General features: G+C 48.8%; 1 protein-coding gene across 2 annotated transcripts in view; it reads right to left on the bottom strand.

Moving 5' to 3' along the window:
- Positions 1-8,719, bottom strand: part of Fbxo34 (F-box protein 34) — a 62,455-nt gene extending 53,736 nt beyond the window's left edge. The window contains exon 1 of one of the 2 annotated variants that reach the window (XM_051142945.1): positions 8,560-8,719. In XM_051142945.1, the coding sequence (XP_050998902.1) occupies positions 8,560-8,711 (152 nt within the window). In that variant the 5' untranslated portion in view covers positions 8,712-8,719. The remainder of the gene's footprint in view (positions 1-8,559) is intronic. The other variant, XM_051142946.1, reaches the window with a different exon arrangement.
- Between the last annotated feature and the right edge of the window lie 6,933 nt (positions 8,720-15,652).

Genomic DNA, 15,652 nt, shown 5'->3' with positions numbered 1-15,652 from the left:
AAACCTAGCAAATTAAAGTGTATGGGGTACAAACAGAAGTGGTGTACCGGCATCAGGAATTACCACTGAGCAGCCTGAAGAGGGTCAGGAACAGCAGAGGGTCGGGAAAGAACTGCTAGCAAAGGAGAGAAACCAGGCAACAAGGAAGAAGAGAAGACACCACAGTTCCTGTCAGAGGCATTACCCCCCCTACACACACACACACACACATACACCCATGGAGAATGAGCTGTCCATTGGCTAGCTAGGTTTACTGCAAGCATTGTCCTTGGTTGGGGCAACAGTTTGTGCAGGCCCCGCCCCCTGGAGGCCCAGCAGCCACTGAGGAAGGGAAAACAGACAACTGGGATGAGACCTGACAGGCTGTGGTCATACTATGGGGGAGGAGGTCCCCTTCTGTCAGAGGTCTAGGGGAGGGGGACTGGGTGGAAGGAGGAGGGAGGGTAGGAACAAGAAGATACAAGCGAGGGATGACAAGTGGGATGTAATCTGAATAAACTATAATAAAATTTAAAAATAGGAAAAAACAAAACAAACAAAAGAAACAAGAGAGAACACAAGAAGTCCTGAAGTCACAGAATCTATGACGACACACAGGAAAAGGTTTCACCAAGAGTCTGCATTTCACATTACTCTTTTCTCAAAACATGTCATTAAGAGGGGCTGGAGAGATGGCTCAGTGGCTAAGAGCACTGGCTGCTCTTCCAGAGGACACAGGTTCAGTTCTCAGCATCCACACGGCAGCTCACAGCCTGTGGTTCCAGTTCTGGGGCTGTGAACAAATCAGGTAATACATGGTATTCATGGACACAACAGGAAAACACTAATGTCAGAAAGTAAATTTTTAAAAAAATTTAAATCTCTCTAAATTCGAGCCATAAAATTACTTCTACCGATACTTTATACCAAAATTTCCACTCTTTTAAAAAAGAATACAAAAGTTCTTTTCTCTGAATCCTTAAGTAAAGGTCTCTGTCTGATGAGAAGAATTTAATTGATGAGCAATTTGAGGCTTGGCCACAACAGTCCACACACAAGCAGAGAGGCCCTGAGGCTTGGACACTACAGTCCACCCACAAGCAGAGAGGACCTGAGGCTTGGACACTACAGTCCACCCACAAGCAGAGAGGACCAGAGGCTTGGACACTACAGTCCACCCACAAGCAGAGAGGCCCTGAGGCTTGGACACTACAGTCCACCCACAAGCAGAGAGGACCAGAGGCTTGGACACTACAGTCCACCCACAAGCAGAGAGGACCAGAGGCTTGGACACTACAGTCCACCCACAAGCAGAGAGGACCAGAGGCTTGGACACTACAGTCCACCCACAAGCAGAGAGGACCAGAGGCTTGGACACTACAGTCCACCCACAAGCAGAGAGGCCCTGAGGCTTGGACACTACAGTCCACCCACAAGCAGAGAGGACCTGAGGCTTGGACACTACAGTCCACCCACAAGCAGAGAGGACCTGAGGCTTGGACACTACAGTCCACCCACAAGCAGAGAGGACCAGAGGCTTGGACACTACAGTCCACCCACAAGCAGAGAGGCCCTGAGGCTTGGACACTACAGTCCACCCACAAGCAGAGAGGCCCTGAGGCTTGGACACTACAGTCCACCCACAAGCAGAGAGGCCCTGAGGCTTGGACACTACAGGCCACCCACAAGCAGAGAGGGCCTGTCCTTCATAGACAGGAGCACATTCTCATGGCCTCACATGGTGGAAGGATCAGGGGTCCTGCTAGACCTTTCTAAGGCACTAGCTCTCTTCATCAGGGCTCACCTAGTCACAACTTAAAGCTCCTGCACTTGAGATGGGATTCAACACGGGATCCGGGGGACACACTCAAGCCACCAACCTTCACCTCCACTTCTCCCATAGTCATACAAAATATCTTCATGCCTCTCTCTAGCAACAGCCCCAAATACTTTTTTTTTAGATTTATGTCTGTATGTGTATGAGTGCTCTATCTGCATGTGCACCTGCATGCCAGGAGAGGGCACCAGATCTCATAGATGGTTATGGGCCACCATGTAGTTGCTGAGAATTGAACTCAAGACCTCTGGAAGAGTAGACAGTGCTCTTAACTGCTGAGCTATCTATCCAGCCCAGCCCCAAATATCTTAACCAACTGCAGCAACAACTCAAAAATCTACAGCCTAGATTTTCCTCTAAGTGAGTATGAATGAGAATCAAAGGTGGGATTTACTGTGAGGCGAACAGCTGCCTAGCAGCACCAGCCTATAAAGCCAAACAACTCATACGCTTCCAGAAACAATGGTGAGTCAGGCGCAACTCCAAAAGGATAAAACATGCACTTAAAAATAAATGTCTTTTTTGGGGGGGGGTTGTTTTGGTTTGGTTTTTTGAGACAGGGTTTCTCTATGTAGCCTTGGCTGTCCTGGACTTACTTGATCCATCAGGCTGGCGTCAAACTTGTCCACATTCTCTCTGACTTAATCTCCTGCTGTCCAGACAAACTATGCTGGGGATGGGGCAACAGCAGTAGCCACTCCCACGGCTTTGCAGGGACATAGCACAAGTTGCGGATGTCCTCAAGCTGAAGGTTCTACAGTGGTCTTACGGCCTAGCCGCATCCCTAAAGCTATTGAGCTTAGGGGTGCTCCCCATCGTGTCCCACCTCTTGGGGGTGTCTTTGGACTCAGGATCTCCACAGCTTACTTTGCAATCCAGATGACACACGTTTAGGCACTCTGCTCTAGAGGAGCCTGAGCCACATACACACACAGCCACACACACATCCAGAGGGATGGCCATTGTGACCTACACTGCACCTGGGGTGTCAGCCACTGGAATGCGGGGAACAGAACCTTAAAGTCATCCAGGGCCTGTGATGGGTAGGGAAGCTGTAAAGATCAGACATGCCTGAGGGATTACTGTCTTGATGAACAGCACCTGGCATCCATGGCCTACACTGATGTCTTTACCAAAGTTCACCTGGCTACACCCTGCATGCTCTCTGCTGAGTATCTTTTTGCACTTACAGCATGGCCAGTCTGAACTGTGATCGACTCTCTGCTTTCTCTGTCCCTTTTAATTGTGAAATCTCCTGTGTACATACTTGCTTCTGTCACCCTTGATTTACTATAGGCAGTCAGGAGAGGCCATGTGCCTTGTCAGCACTTTGCTTCTGCCGCTCTCTGCTGCTCGGAAGGTGTTTCTCAAAAAGGGCACCAGCACAAATCTGTCCGGTTCTGTCCACTCTAAACTCGGTCCGCCACCATTCATTTCCATCGCCCTCCTCACTTCTACCGAATCTGACGGTGCACTGTCCTTCAAGTTCCTCTCCCCGCAGCCCACTCCCCAAACTGTTCTACTGTCTACCTCCCCCAACTCCAAAGCCAGCCCCACACTTTCAGGCACTGCTTCAAGGCGCTGCTCTCCGCCTTCACTCGGTAGTGCCGCTGAAACAAAACACCTTGCCTAGGTTCTTTGCAAACAGAAATCAATGCTGTGTTCTGGAGGCTAGAAGGCTCAGAGCGTCTCTGACCTCACAAGACTACAAGGTCAGACAGGTCTCAAGGTCTCTCATCAGGCTCTCTGCTCCTGACCTGTGAAGTAAACAGCTTTCCCTCCTCATTTGCGGCCAAGCCTGGCCAAGTGTGCGCTGACAGAGCGGGTGAGCGGGTCTTTCAAACGGACAGTTTCAGAAGGAACTAATGAACAGCAAAAGATTAACGGCCACGTAAGCCGATACAGACTTTCTCTGACAACAGTAATGTCCTGAGATCTCGACAGGATACATGGTTACAAGGACATGTATAGGATTTGTACATTTCACTATAAATGCAAAAATTAAATAAACAAAGATAAATATTCTCAAGTATGTAAACGTGACTGACTATAAAAGAAACAAAAACGTAAGCTTGACCAATAAAAGGAGGGAATCATGTAGGTAATAAAACAATTCAGCCAACTATTTCACAGAATATTAAGGAATTACAGAATCTAGATGGTGGGTATTTAGGTATTCAACTGTTCAAATATTTTTCTGTAATGATTAATATTTCCCCAAAAATTAAGTCAGGAAGAGGAAAGGCTAAAAACGAAGGCCATGAGAGGCTCATGCTCTGAGAGGGCTCACATTAACACGTCTGAGAGAGAAGACGGCGACACACGGAAAGCACGCTCAGAATCGCAGACCTTGGAAGGCAGTGGCAGGGACATTGTGGGTTCAAGGACAGTCTGAACTAGATGGTAATATTCTGCCTCAAAAAGCCAACTTTCAAGGGAAAGAAGGCAGGCATTTGATGGCTCTCTTCCTCTTCTGAATTTTGACTGCCTACACAGGCGAGCTCTGGCCGCAGCCACTCATCCTTCCACTCATCCCAGGCCAACACAGATCAGGAACGTAAGGGTGGCAGCCTTGCCTGAGGCTAGGATAACCTACTCTCTCCTTTCTGAGTTTCTAACACATCCTTAAACTAACATCTGGATGAAACACCTGTGCAGCCAAGTGCAGCAAGAGCAGTCACCAGTGTGACTCTAACCCCTCAGACCCTCTGCTCTCTGGTTAAGTGGCTGTTAAAACAGCGGGGAGGGGACTGGGGTCGCATTTCAGCGCACGAGTAAGTTGTCTGCTACACACGTATGAGGACCTGAGCTCAGACCCCCAGAACCCCAGAGCATAGGGCTCACATCTGTATCCCCACCACCAGAGAGATACAAACAGTTGGAGCCCGTGGGCTCACTAGCCATGCAAGTCTAGATAAAACTGTGCCCCTCGGTTCCAGTGAGACTCTGTCTCAAAAGTTAGAGTGGTGAAGTAACAGAGGGAGACATCTTGATAGCGACATCTGGTCTCCACACACTTCCTACACAGGAGGATGCATCAGAGCTCGCACGTGCGCACGTGCGCGCGCACACACACACACGGAACAGAAAGAAAACAGGTAAGAACATGCAGTGGGCTTTACATCATGTCCCTGGCACAAAGATGCTCAAAAAGTGTTTTCTGACTGACAGTGTTGTGCAGGCACACTTGCACGGGCTTGGACTCACAGATTTACACTGTGATTGGGAAACAGACAAGCCAGGTTTTGAAGCTCTACAGCAACGGTTCTCAACCTGTGGGTCGCAGCCCCTCTGGGATTTAATGGCCCTTTCATAGCAATGAGTTAGCAATGAAAACAACTTTTTGGTTGGGGTCCCCACAACATGAGGAGCTGTAATAAAGGGTCACAGCGATAGGAAGGTTGAGAGCCGCTGCTCGCTGGAGCAGTAACTAGAAAATGAAGTTGAAAATAAAAGGCTAAGTAATTTTAATAAACACTGAGGCTCGTGTACATTTTAATTATTAACACCGTTCTGGATGATGGTACAGTAGGCTCATCTGCTTCAGCATCCCGTAAACTGAAGCTGAGAAGATCAACTGGACAAAGGACGGACAGGAATCCATTTCCAAATGGCCTATGGTGCACTGGAGCTATCTGCTCCTTTCTGTTGTTGCTCCCAAAGGACTGCACACAGATTATGCACTTGCTGAATTCCTGCCTGTCACATATGACCTGATAAGGAAGGCATTCAGAGCTGCTTCCCCAAGTGTCTGGTTTTAAGCAGCTGCAAATTTTGGAAAGTAGCACCAAACGAAGCCTCTCAAGATAAGCATGCTCTACCAACGAATACTATGACAAGAGTGAACTCTGCAGGGATTTCAATGCCGTGGAAACTAAACTAGGTAAGCACAAACTACGTTGAGAAAATAAAGTAGAAGATGTTTATACGATTCTAAATTCTGCGTGTTAGTAACCATAACTGACACAATAAGCACATCCTAAGGAATTCTAGCACTGCTCTCCCGCCTCACAACGCTGCCCTGTCCACCACAAAGGCACCACAGTCCCCACGGCTGCTTCATCCCTTCAAGTGCTCTAAGTGAACAAATGACAAATGTCTTGAAATAAGCTTAGTCCCTAATTTCCATAAAACCGTTTAAAAAGTAAAAGCGCTTCCGAGACCAAAACTGCAAAGCGTGGGTGAAAAGCTAAAAGCAGATAACACAAATGTTCCCTAGCTGTGGCGCGTTATGCAGTGATGCACCTTACCAGGGCTGCTTCCTGCCCACTCTGTCTCAGTAACATCACGACACGATAAAACGTCCTCTACCTACTAACGCCCAGACAAGACAGGCAGTGAAGTGGACAAGCACCCCTGACACAGCTACTGCCACCAACTGCAGGGTTTTCCATTTCTATTCAGACTGACTTCCATCCCTTCCCATTTCTCATAGCACAGTGAATTTACATAGAGCAGTGGTTCTCAACTTGTGGGTCCTGACGCCTCTGGGGGTCACGTATCAGATGTCCTCACATATGCTTACCTTATCATTCGTAACAGTAGCAGCACTACAGTTATAAAGTAGCAACGAAATAATTTTAGGGTTGAGGGCCACCACAGCATGAAGAACTGTACATTAAAGGGTCGCAGCATTAGGAAGGTGGACAACCACTGCCACAGAACCATGAAGGACACTACTGCCTGGCAATGACTCCCTTTCAGTATTGTGTTCAAGTTTAAGACATATCCCGTGAGACCATTCTCTCACCTTAACAGTAGGCTGGCTGCCACCTACAACCCCACCCCATGTCAGCAGCTCCACATTAATACAATCACTGGAGTTCCAACGGCTCAGACTTTATTGTAAGACCCTTCACTGGACATTGTTATCCTACAATTTCTAATTTCCTTAAAGGAAAAATTCTGCTCTATGGTACACACAATGGCTACCAAGGCTTGGTGAGGATTTAAAAAAAATAAAAGTGTATAGGAAAGTCTTGTCTTAGAAACATCCAGTCAAACACAGCAATACGGCCTGGAAATGTGGCTCAGTGCCAACACGTAGGAGACCCTGGCCCTGAACCTCAGGACACACACACCCAAATCCAATACTGACAGAGATTCAATTCCTGTGTTAATTGGCATTTCATCAGCATGCTGAGGCAAACTCCAGAACTACAGGTGTGGTGGCACACAAGCCATCCCAGCACAGCAACACAGGCAGCAACTGCTCAGAGTTCAAGGCTACCCTGAGCTGCAGAGCAAGTACTATGGCCACTCAGAGCTAGAAAGAGACCCTGTAAAAAAAAAAAACAAAAAACCCCAAGTTATTAAAATACAATGCAAATATTTGAAGAACAAATGGGAGGTTTTAAATATTGTGGGTACCCTACTATTACAAGTAAGTGGGCCTAAGGAAGCACGGGCCCTACTGAAGCTCCTGCTGAAAACCTTCACTGGAACCAGTTTTAAGGGCCCTACCTTTTTGAACCAAACTCTAGGAGAGGAGAAGATGAAAGGACTGATTAGCAGAGTATCCCAGGTTAGTGGAGCACAGCAGCCTCTACGCAGCTCTGCTCTCTTGAAAGCCCGAAGAAAACACAAAATCACCTGCTAAAATTTATAATTTCACATTAGAAAGCACTACCGACAAAATTCTAATTACCTGACCCGAAAGGTAGTCTTCAGATGTGTTATTACAGTAAGTTACAGCCCAGTCTTGGGGAGGTGGGAGTGGGGGCGGAGGCAAAGAGGTTTGTTGCTGAACTATAATCACAGAAAACCAAATATCCCTGATTTGGGGGGGGGGGGCAGCGCAGCAAGAATCACCTGTATAAATTAAATCCTTGGTTGACTAATATCTAAGAATGTTGCATTAATTCAAGCTAAGCTTCCCCTTTTTTGCAAGATAAAGTTCGTTCAAGATCTGCTCGCCGTGTCCATTCGCTAACAAGCAGATCACTGGCCAAAAGAGAGGGGGAAAAAAAAAAGCGTAAATAAAGCCAACTGAATTTATCAGTCCCCGGGGTTGGTTGTGCCCTGGAGCACCCTCCCCAGCGACTGCTGTATCAAACCATCAAACTGAGTTTAGCTTCCTGAAAGGCACTTACAGTGAATACTCTTCCCCCGCCCCCCTCCCAAAAAATATCCCCCATGATTTTTCTCTCTCTAAACCAAATGTCCTTAAACTGCACTAACGACGATTCCTGAAACGAAGTTTAAGCACCCGACAACTGTTAACATTCAAACTGTACCAAGCCAGAGATCCCACAATTTCGGTTCAAATCTGCTAGGACAGAACTTCCTTTTTTTCTTCCCTCCCCGCGGGTCCTCCCCAGCCCTTCCGCGCGCCAAGGTCGCCACTCGGGGCCTGGCCGCGTGTGACATCACGGTCTCCCCGGGCCGAGCCCTGACATCACAGGCACGCCGAGAGCCTCGGAACTGTGACCTCACCGCCGCAGGCTCTCACGCCGAGGGCCCCCCGGGGAACCGGGTAGGAGACGCGCCCGCGCTCACCTGAGCCCCGCATGCAGCCCATCCGCGGAGGCCTAAGCTGGGGTCGCCCGCCTCAGGGCCCGGGGTGGAGGGGATCCCGCCGGGCGCACGACCTCCGGGTGGGGAGGGCCGGGCCGCGCGGACCGAGGGAGCCCCGGAGGACGCGGCGGCCGCGGCGGCGGCACCCCGGAGCGCGGCCACCCGCGGTCCCCGCCCCCAACGCCCGCCCGGCCCCGCCGCGGTGTCCGCCCGCCTCGCGCCCCCACCTGTGCTTCTGCCCGGCCGAGGCCTGGCCCGGGGCTGCGGCAGCCCGACGCGGCGGCGGCGACGGCGACAGGCCCGACTCGCTCCCCAAGACTGAGGCGGACCAGGAGCTCAGCGCTGGGCGGCGGAGCCCAACGCTCGCCCCGAAACCCATTTGTTTGGCTAAACCGGCGTGACGTCACGCGCCGGCCCAATCGACGGTTGCCCCGGGGGCGGGGCCGCGGAGCCTTGCGTGCGTCGGCGCCCCCTGCCGGCGGCCGCGAGCGCTGCGGGGAGAGGTGGAAGCCGCTGGCGAGAAGAGCCAGCGAGCCCCCAAGTGGCTGAGCTTGGGGAGCATGGGGGTGACCGCAGGGCAAGAACCCTCATCTTTGAGGAGGGTTAGAGTGACAACTCCATTAGCGCTCCCACGGTGGTCCAGGAGCCTTAACATGCTTGACACTATTAGGTATCCAACACTCCCGGGTCCTCATCTTGGTTTTGTGTCAGAGTTCAAACGTGTAAGATGAGCTACTTAGCAAGCCCATAAGCCGTGGGTTTGACCCCTGGCAACCTGTACACTGGGCATGTTGCTTCGTATCTGTAATCCCGGTATTTGGGACGTAGTTGCAAGGGGACCAGGAGTTCGTGGTCATGCCCAGGGGCAAAGCGAACTTGAGAGCAGCCTGGCCTCCTCCTCTAAGAGCAGCGGCTGCTCTTCCGGAGGAGCTCAGGTCAATTTCCAGCACCTGCCAGTGGTTCACAACGTGTAACTCCAGTCCCAAGGAAGCAGGCTCCCGTTTCTGGCCTCCACAGACACTGCACGCACGTGGTGCACGGACATATGCAGGCAAAACCCCTATACACACAAAACAACTTTTTAAATACCTGACTCACACAGGAGGGAGAAAAAAAACTTCTGGAACATATATATGACATATTTGTGAAATCTTAAATACCAAAATGTCAAAAGAACCAGTGAGATGGTGTAACAGGTAAAGGTGCCTAACAGCCTGAGTTCAAGCCCCAGGACCTACCTGCTGGAAGGAGAGAACTCACTCCCAAAAGCTGTCCACTGAATGAGTGCCATGGTATGTGGATACACACACACACACACACACACACACACACACACACACACACACGGGGGGGGGGGGTAAGCGAGCAATTTTTAAATATAAAAGTAAGCCAAGAATGGTGGTTCACACCTGTAATCCCCGAATTTGAGGAGCTGAGAAGAGACTGTTGGCAGCTCAAGGTCACTCTGGGCCACATTTCTTATCCCAGGCCCACTGGGCTATATCAGTCACGTTCTCATTGTTTGTAACCAAAATACTTGAGAAAAGCAACTTGGGGAATGAAGGGCTTGCTTTGTGAGGCCAGAGAGATGGCCCGGTGGTTAGAAGCACGTGCTGCTCTTGCAGAGGGCCTGGGTTCCCAGGACCCCCCCACGGCAGCTCACACACGCAGCTCACACCTGCTGTAAGTACAGCTTCTGGGCGTCTGACACCTTCTAATGACCTCCTCAGGCACCAGGCACACGTGACGCACAGATACATGCAAAACACTCATAAAATATAGTTAATAAAGCTAGAGATTGCCTTAATTTTTAAAAAGGGTTTATGTTGTTTACAATTTGAAGCAGAGAAGATATGGTGGCATTAATGGGGCAGCTGGTCACACGGGCTCCACAGGCGGGAAGTAGAGACGAGTGAGGATGCTCAGCGCCGTTTTCATATTCAGCCCAGAGCCCCAGCCCATGCAGTGATGCTGACCACATTTAGGATGAGCCTTTCCTTGTTGAGTCGGTTTGTGTGCGCGCACGCGTGTGCATGTGTGTGCGTCTGCACGCGCATGTGTGTGTGTGCGTGTGCCTGTGTGTGTGTGTGGGTTCCTGGGATGGAACTCAGGTCATAAGGCTTTTGTGGCAAGATGATCTTTTACCCATTCAGCCATCACCCTAGATGCAGTATTAAATACATGAAAAACAAAGCCCTGGGTTTTAACCACAGACCCTGCTGAGCCCAGGAAGTCAGAGAGGACTTTGGATGACGATACTGTGCCGCCAGGGTGTGAGCCCTTGTCATCTCAGTACAATGGTACCTGTGTCTGCTTTGTAGTCCCCGACCTTTAACTCATGAAACGCCCGGTAACAGCAAAGGAAGGTGGCAAGGGTGGGACAGGCCCCATAAAATATTTGTATTTGAGGCTGAGGCAGGAGGACTGCGATGAGTTCCAGGTCAACCTGGACTATACGGTGAAGCCTTCTTCCAAAAACCACAAACCAAATCAAACAACTAAACTATATGTAAATGTCCATAACATATCTAGATATAAATGCAACACATGTTGGCTATTACCAGACTTTGAGGCCAGACGTGCATGCCTGTTCCAGCACTTAGAAGAAATCAGTTCCTGATTGAAGCAAGTTCCAGGCCAGCCTGGTCTACATAGCAAGATTCTATCTGAAACAAACAACAAAACAACCACACTGCCTGGCTCGGAAGACAGCTCAATAGATGTGTTGCAAACATGAGAACCTGAGATTGATTCCCAGAATTCACATTAAAAAAAAAAAAATAGCGAAGTGTGGTCATCTGGGATGTAACCCCACCGTGGAGACAGAGACAGCCTGATCCCCGGGGCTTGCTGGTCAGCAGTCTAGCATACTTGGTGAGTTCCATGCCACTGAGAGACCCTGTCAGTGAAGTGAACAGTGCCTGAAAAACAAACCCTTTTTTTTTTTTTTTTTTTTTTTTTGGTTTTTCGAGACAAGGTTTCTCTGTGTAGCCTTGGCCATCCTGGACTCACTTTGTAGACCAGGCTGGCCTCGAACTCACAATGATCCGCCTGCCTCTGCCTCCCGAGTGCTGGGATTAAAGGCGTGCGCCACCACGCCCAGTGAGAAACAAACCCTGTTTGTCATCCAACCCCCACATGCCTGTGTGTTCCCATAAATACACAATGTATGAACATACAGAGCATTCAAAGAATTATTCTGCCTAGGAAGGTTTTCCAGCCAGTAAAGTTCTAAGCACTAATTGTCATAGATGGCCATTCCTCAATGAGTGTGTGTCCACTCTTCACAAAGCCCTGGGTCCAACCTCCAGCACTATATAAACAGCATGGTAGTGCCCACCTGGACCCCTACTCCTTGGGAGGTGGAGGCATAAAGGAATTGGGGCTCGTTAGTTTGAGGCTAACCTGTATAGGCCTAGGTCAGATTGTATGAGGCTAGAAGCTCCAGGGCTAGGTTAGCAGACAGAGGCAACAAGCCTCGGGGACAACAATTCAAACAGGCAAATAAAAGTGACTTTTACAGCCTTGTCTCAAAAATGAATGACTAGGAGCAGTGAGGTGGCTCAGTCCGGAAAGACAGGTGCTTGCCACCAAGCCTTGCATAGGTATTTGTGTGTGTGCACACACAAATGCACACACATTAAATAAGTGAGTGAAATAAGTATTTTAAATGATTGAGTAAGTAAATGGACCCAACGAGGTGGCTTAGCAAATAAAAGCACCTGTTGTTAAGCCTGATGGTCTGAGTTTGATGCCCAGAACCCACGGGTCAGAAGTGGAGAACTGACTCTCCAGGCTGTCTTCTGACCTCTACGCACATACCATGGCATATGTACACAAACATACGTTAAAAATGAGTCAGTTGGGAGGCAGAGGCAGGTGGATCGCTGTGAGTTTGAGGCCAACCTGGTCTACAAAGCGAGCTCCAGCCGAAGCGGGAGCATCTCACCTTCAGGCCATTCTGAACTGCACTGAGAAACCCATCTCAACAAACAAACCCAGGGAGAGAAAGGCAAGAGATTGGTAACTGAAGGCCAGGGTCTCAAACAAAACCAAAAACGTGTGAGAGCGGCAGAAAGGAAGACTGCGGCTTCAGCCGGGAATTCTAGTTAAAAGTCAAAAATGCAGGGGCGGGAGCAGGAAGCCCTGTATCCTGGTAACCGGAATCAGCCCTCATGGTTTTTTCTTTTTTCTTTTTTTTCCCCCATCACAGGGATTCTCTATGTATCCTTGGCTGTCCTGGACTCACTTTGTAGACCACAATGGTCTCGAACTCAGAGATCTGCCTCCCTCTGCCTCCCAAGCGCTGGGATTAAAAGCGTGCGCCACCACACCCGGCTCATTTTTGATGATAAAAATATAAGTCTCTGGGCAAACTCTTGTGTGAAATCCTGTAGCAGGAGGCATGGAGACACCACTAAAGCCTCGAGTCAAGACTTCCTTAGCCATCTTACCTACCCTCCCAGAAGTGTGTTCTTTCACAAAACCGTAGAGTTCTTTCATAACAAAAATTTCACTCACTTCGATCTATCACTTCCTGAAGCATGAGTGCTCTAAAGAGAGGAGGAACCGCGCTGTATTCATCATTGTATCATGCAAGTAACCGCAAGTTCCGATGCTTAGAAGCTATTCGGTAAGCACAGACTGAGGCAGATGCTTTTAAAGGTTTTGTTGTTCTGTAAGAACAACAGTGAGTTGTGCTAAGAGGCACTTCACCCCTGCCGTCACAGGAGGCCGGGGTGTTTGGGGGGAAAAATGGGAAAATGAGAGACATCTTGATCCCAAGACTCTTCCTGAACCTCTCCCTCCTCCAGATGGCCTCAGCCAGTGACGTCAGATGGAAAGACAGGATAGATCCTGAAGTCTGAAGTGGATGGAAGAGAAACACAGAAGTGGGGGCTTCTCACAGCAAAAGGCTAAAAAGTTACATCTCAAAAAGCAGAATAACAGGCTGGGCAGTGGTGGCCCACACCTTTAATCCCAGCACTCAGGAGGCAGAGGCAGTCGGATCACTGTGAGTTCGAGGCCAGCCTGGTCTACAAAGCAAGTCTAGGACAGCCAAGGCTACACAGGGAAACTCTGGAGAGAGAGAGAGAGAGAGAGAGAGGGAGAGAGAAGAAAAAGCCAGGCACAGTGGCACACACCTATAATCCTAGCACTCAGGGAAGCAGAGGCGGGTGGATTTCTGTGAGTTCAAGACCAGCCTGGTCTACAAAACGTGTCCAAGACAACCAGGCCTACACAGAAAAACGCTGTCTCAAAGGAAAATAAAATCCACAAAGGAAGAATGCAACTTTGTGTATCTTGGTAATTATTATAGCACACAAAGAAAGTCACCTTCGTTCCAAGGATAAAAATATTTCAGGCCAAAGGTAGCTAGCACACACACAGTCACCATTGTCACCATCATCATCATCACCGCTGTCTTCCAAGCTCTCTGATTCCTCAGTCAGCTCTCAGAAGTGTGACCATCACTGCGGACATGCCCTAGTCCTCACTCTAACTCTCAATTCTACTAATTCAGCCTGGCCACTTTCCTTTATAATACACATCCCCAGACAATAACAGGTACCCAACACACAGCTGTCTAATTAACTGAACTGTTCATACTTTTATTCATTAAAAAAAAAAAAAAAGTTGCGTCTAGGACATGAGTACTAATCCCTAGCAGATGACTGGTAAAAGGGACAAGAGGAGAGAGAGAGAGTCTTGGCCATTAAGAAGAAGGCCTGGGTGACCGCAAAGACACACTGATAGCAGGGGCACCACAGTCTCCTAGAGGCGTAAGAGCACCCTGAAGTCATGGCGCTGTTTTGATATGAATTATGCTTAAATATCACAACACTATGTACACTAACCACTGGGCGTTTAGACAGACTGGCACTCCCTGGGAAACCACAGGCAGCTGATCTCTGCCGGCCTTTCTGGGTGGGCTCCAGGGTGGCGGATCTGCAACCATGGGCTAAATAATGACTGGCCTAGGCCAATGACTTTCCTTCTGCAGGAAGATTGGTTTCTCTTCCAAAAGACATTGGGCCGTTTCTAGACACCAATTGTCACTACTGTAAGCAGCCAATAAATGCCCCATATCCTGCATCACACAGTGCGGTCCCCGCCACACACAGTCATATTACTGGAAATGCCCATAATCCCAAGTGTAAGAAGCCTGCCCTGACCTAACTAGTGTTGGTCAATCTCCCTGTGAATGTTTGTCTCCAATGAGCGATCCTCGGATCTTAGCAATATAATATGGGGGGGGGGGGATTGCCAAGATGTTACTGGAAAGGGGGTTAGGGTTTGTTTTGTTTAATTCAGGTGGATTTTGCAGTGTAGCCCTGACTAGCCTGGTGTCACTATGTAACCCAGTCTACCCACAAATTCCCAGCAATCCTTCTGGCTCCGCCTCCTAACACACACATACCTCCATGTTGAGGTGAAAGGGCTTTTCTTACCTTATAGAAGACTGATAAAAATGCATTACATAACGTTCCTGCTTGGGGGGGGAGGGGAAGAAAGGGAGAGGCAGAGGGGGAGCAGACGGGCAGCACAGAAGTCACAGGTGTTGGTTGCGTTCCTGCTGTGAGATGCGTGTCTGAGGCGGGCGGTGACTAGAACAGCTCCTGTCTGGAACCTTGGACTTTGGTTAGCAGAGGAGACTTAACAAGGATAGCAAAGCAGACGAATGGAAGTTACCTGCATCCTCGCGGCATCCATGAAGCTCTGACTCACCAACCCTGAGACTTCTTGTCATATGAGGTCATACATCCTAGTATTACTAAGGAATTTATGGGGCTTAAGAAAACTCTATGACTGAAACACCCTAATGCATAAATTGTATGTTTTTAAATTTTGTTTAATACGTTGAATATAAAATAAAACATGAGGAGAAAGACTCTGGTCTCTTGGGAACAAGCTCCGTAGTTGCCTAATATTAAAATAATTTTTATTTTCTGTGCTTCCAGGATATTATTGAATTAATTCAACAGAGGCTTAAAAGCATCAGTGAGGAGAACTGTTTCTGTTAACACACAAGGCTGTGTCCTCTAAATAAACCATCAGGATCTCATGTGCTGTTTTGAAATCTTTAAGAAGATGCCATTTTCTAACAGTTACGGTTGAACTGGGGGAGCCTTCGGCTTTAGCTCCAGACCAGGTCAATTTGCCGCTTACACTTGTTAAGCCTAATTAGCTGTCACCTGCTGCAGCACAGAGGGGTTGTCTGGCTAAAATAACCTAGTTACATAGCTTGCTAAAACGGCCCAGGGAATGGATTTTAAAGAACTTTAGTTCTTTTAAGGGAAAAAAAAAAAAAAAAGCCAG

The sequence above is a fragment of the Acomys russatus genome, chromosome 3 (genome assembly GCF_903995435.1).
Source record: "Acomys russatus chromosome 3, mAcoRus1.1, whole genome shotgun sequence".
In the NCBI taxonomy this organism is placed as follows: Eukaryota; Metazoa; Chordata; class Mammalia; order Rodentia; family Muridae; genus Acomys; species Acomys russatus.
The sequence above is the reverse complement of the archived record's forward strand: the minus strand, read 5'-3'. Positions and strand labels throughout refer to the sequence as shown.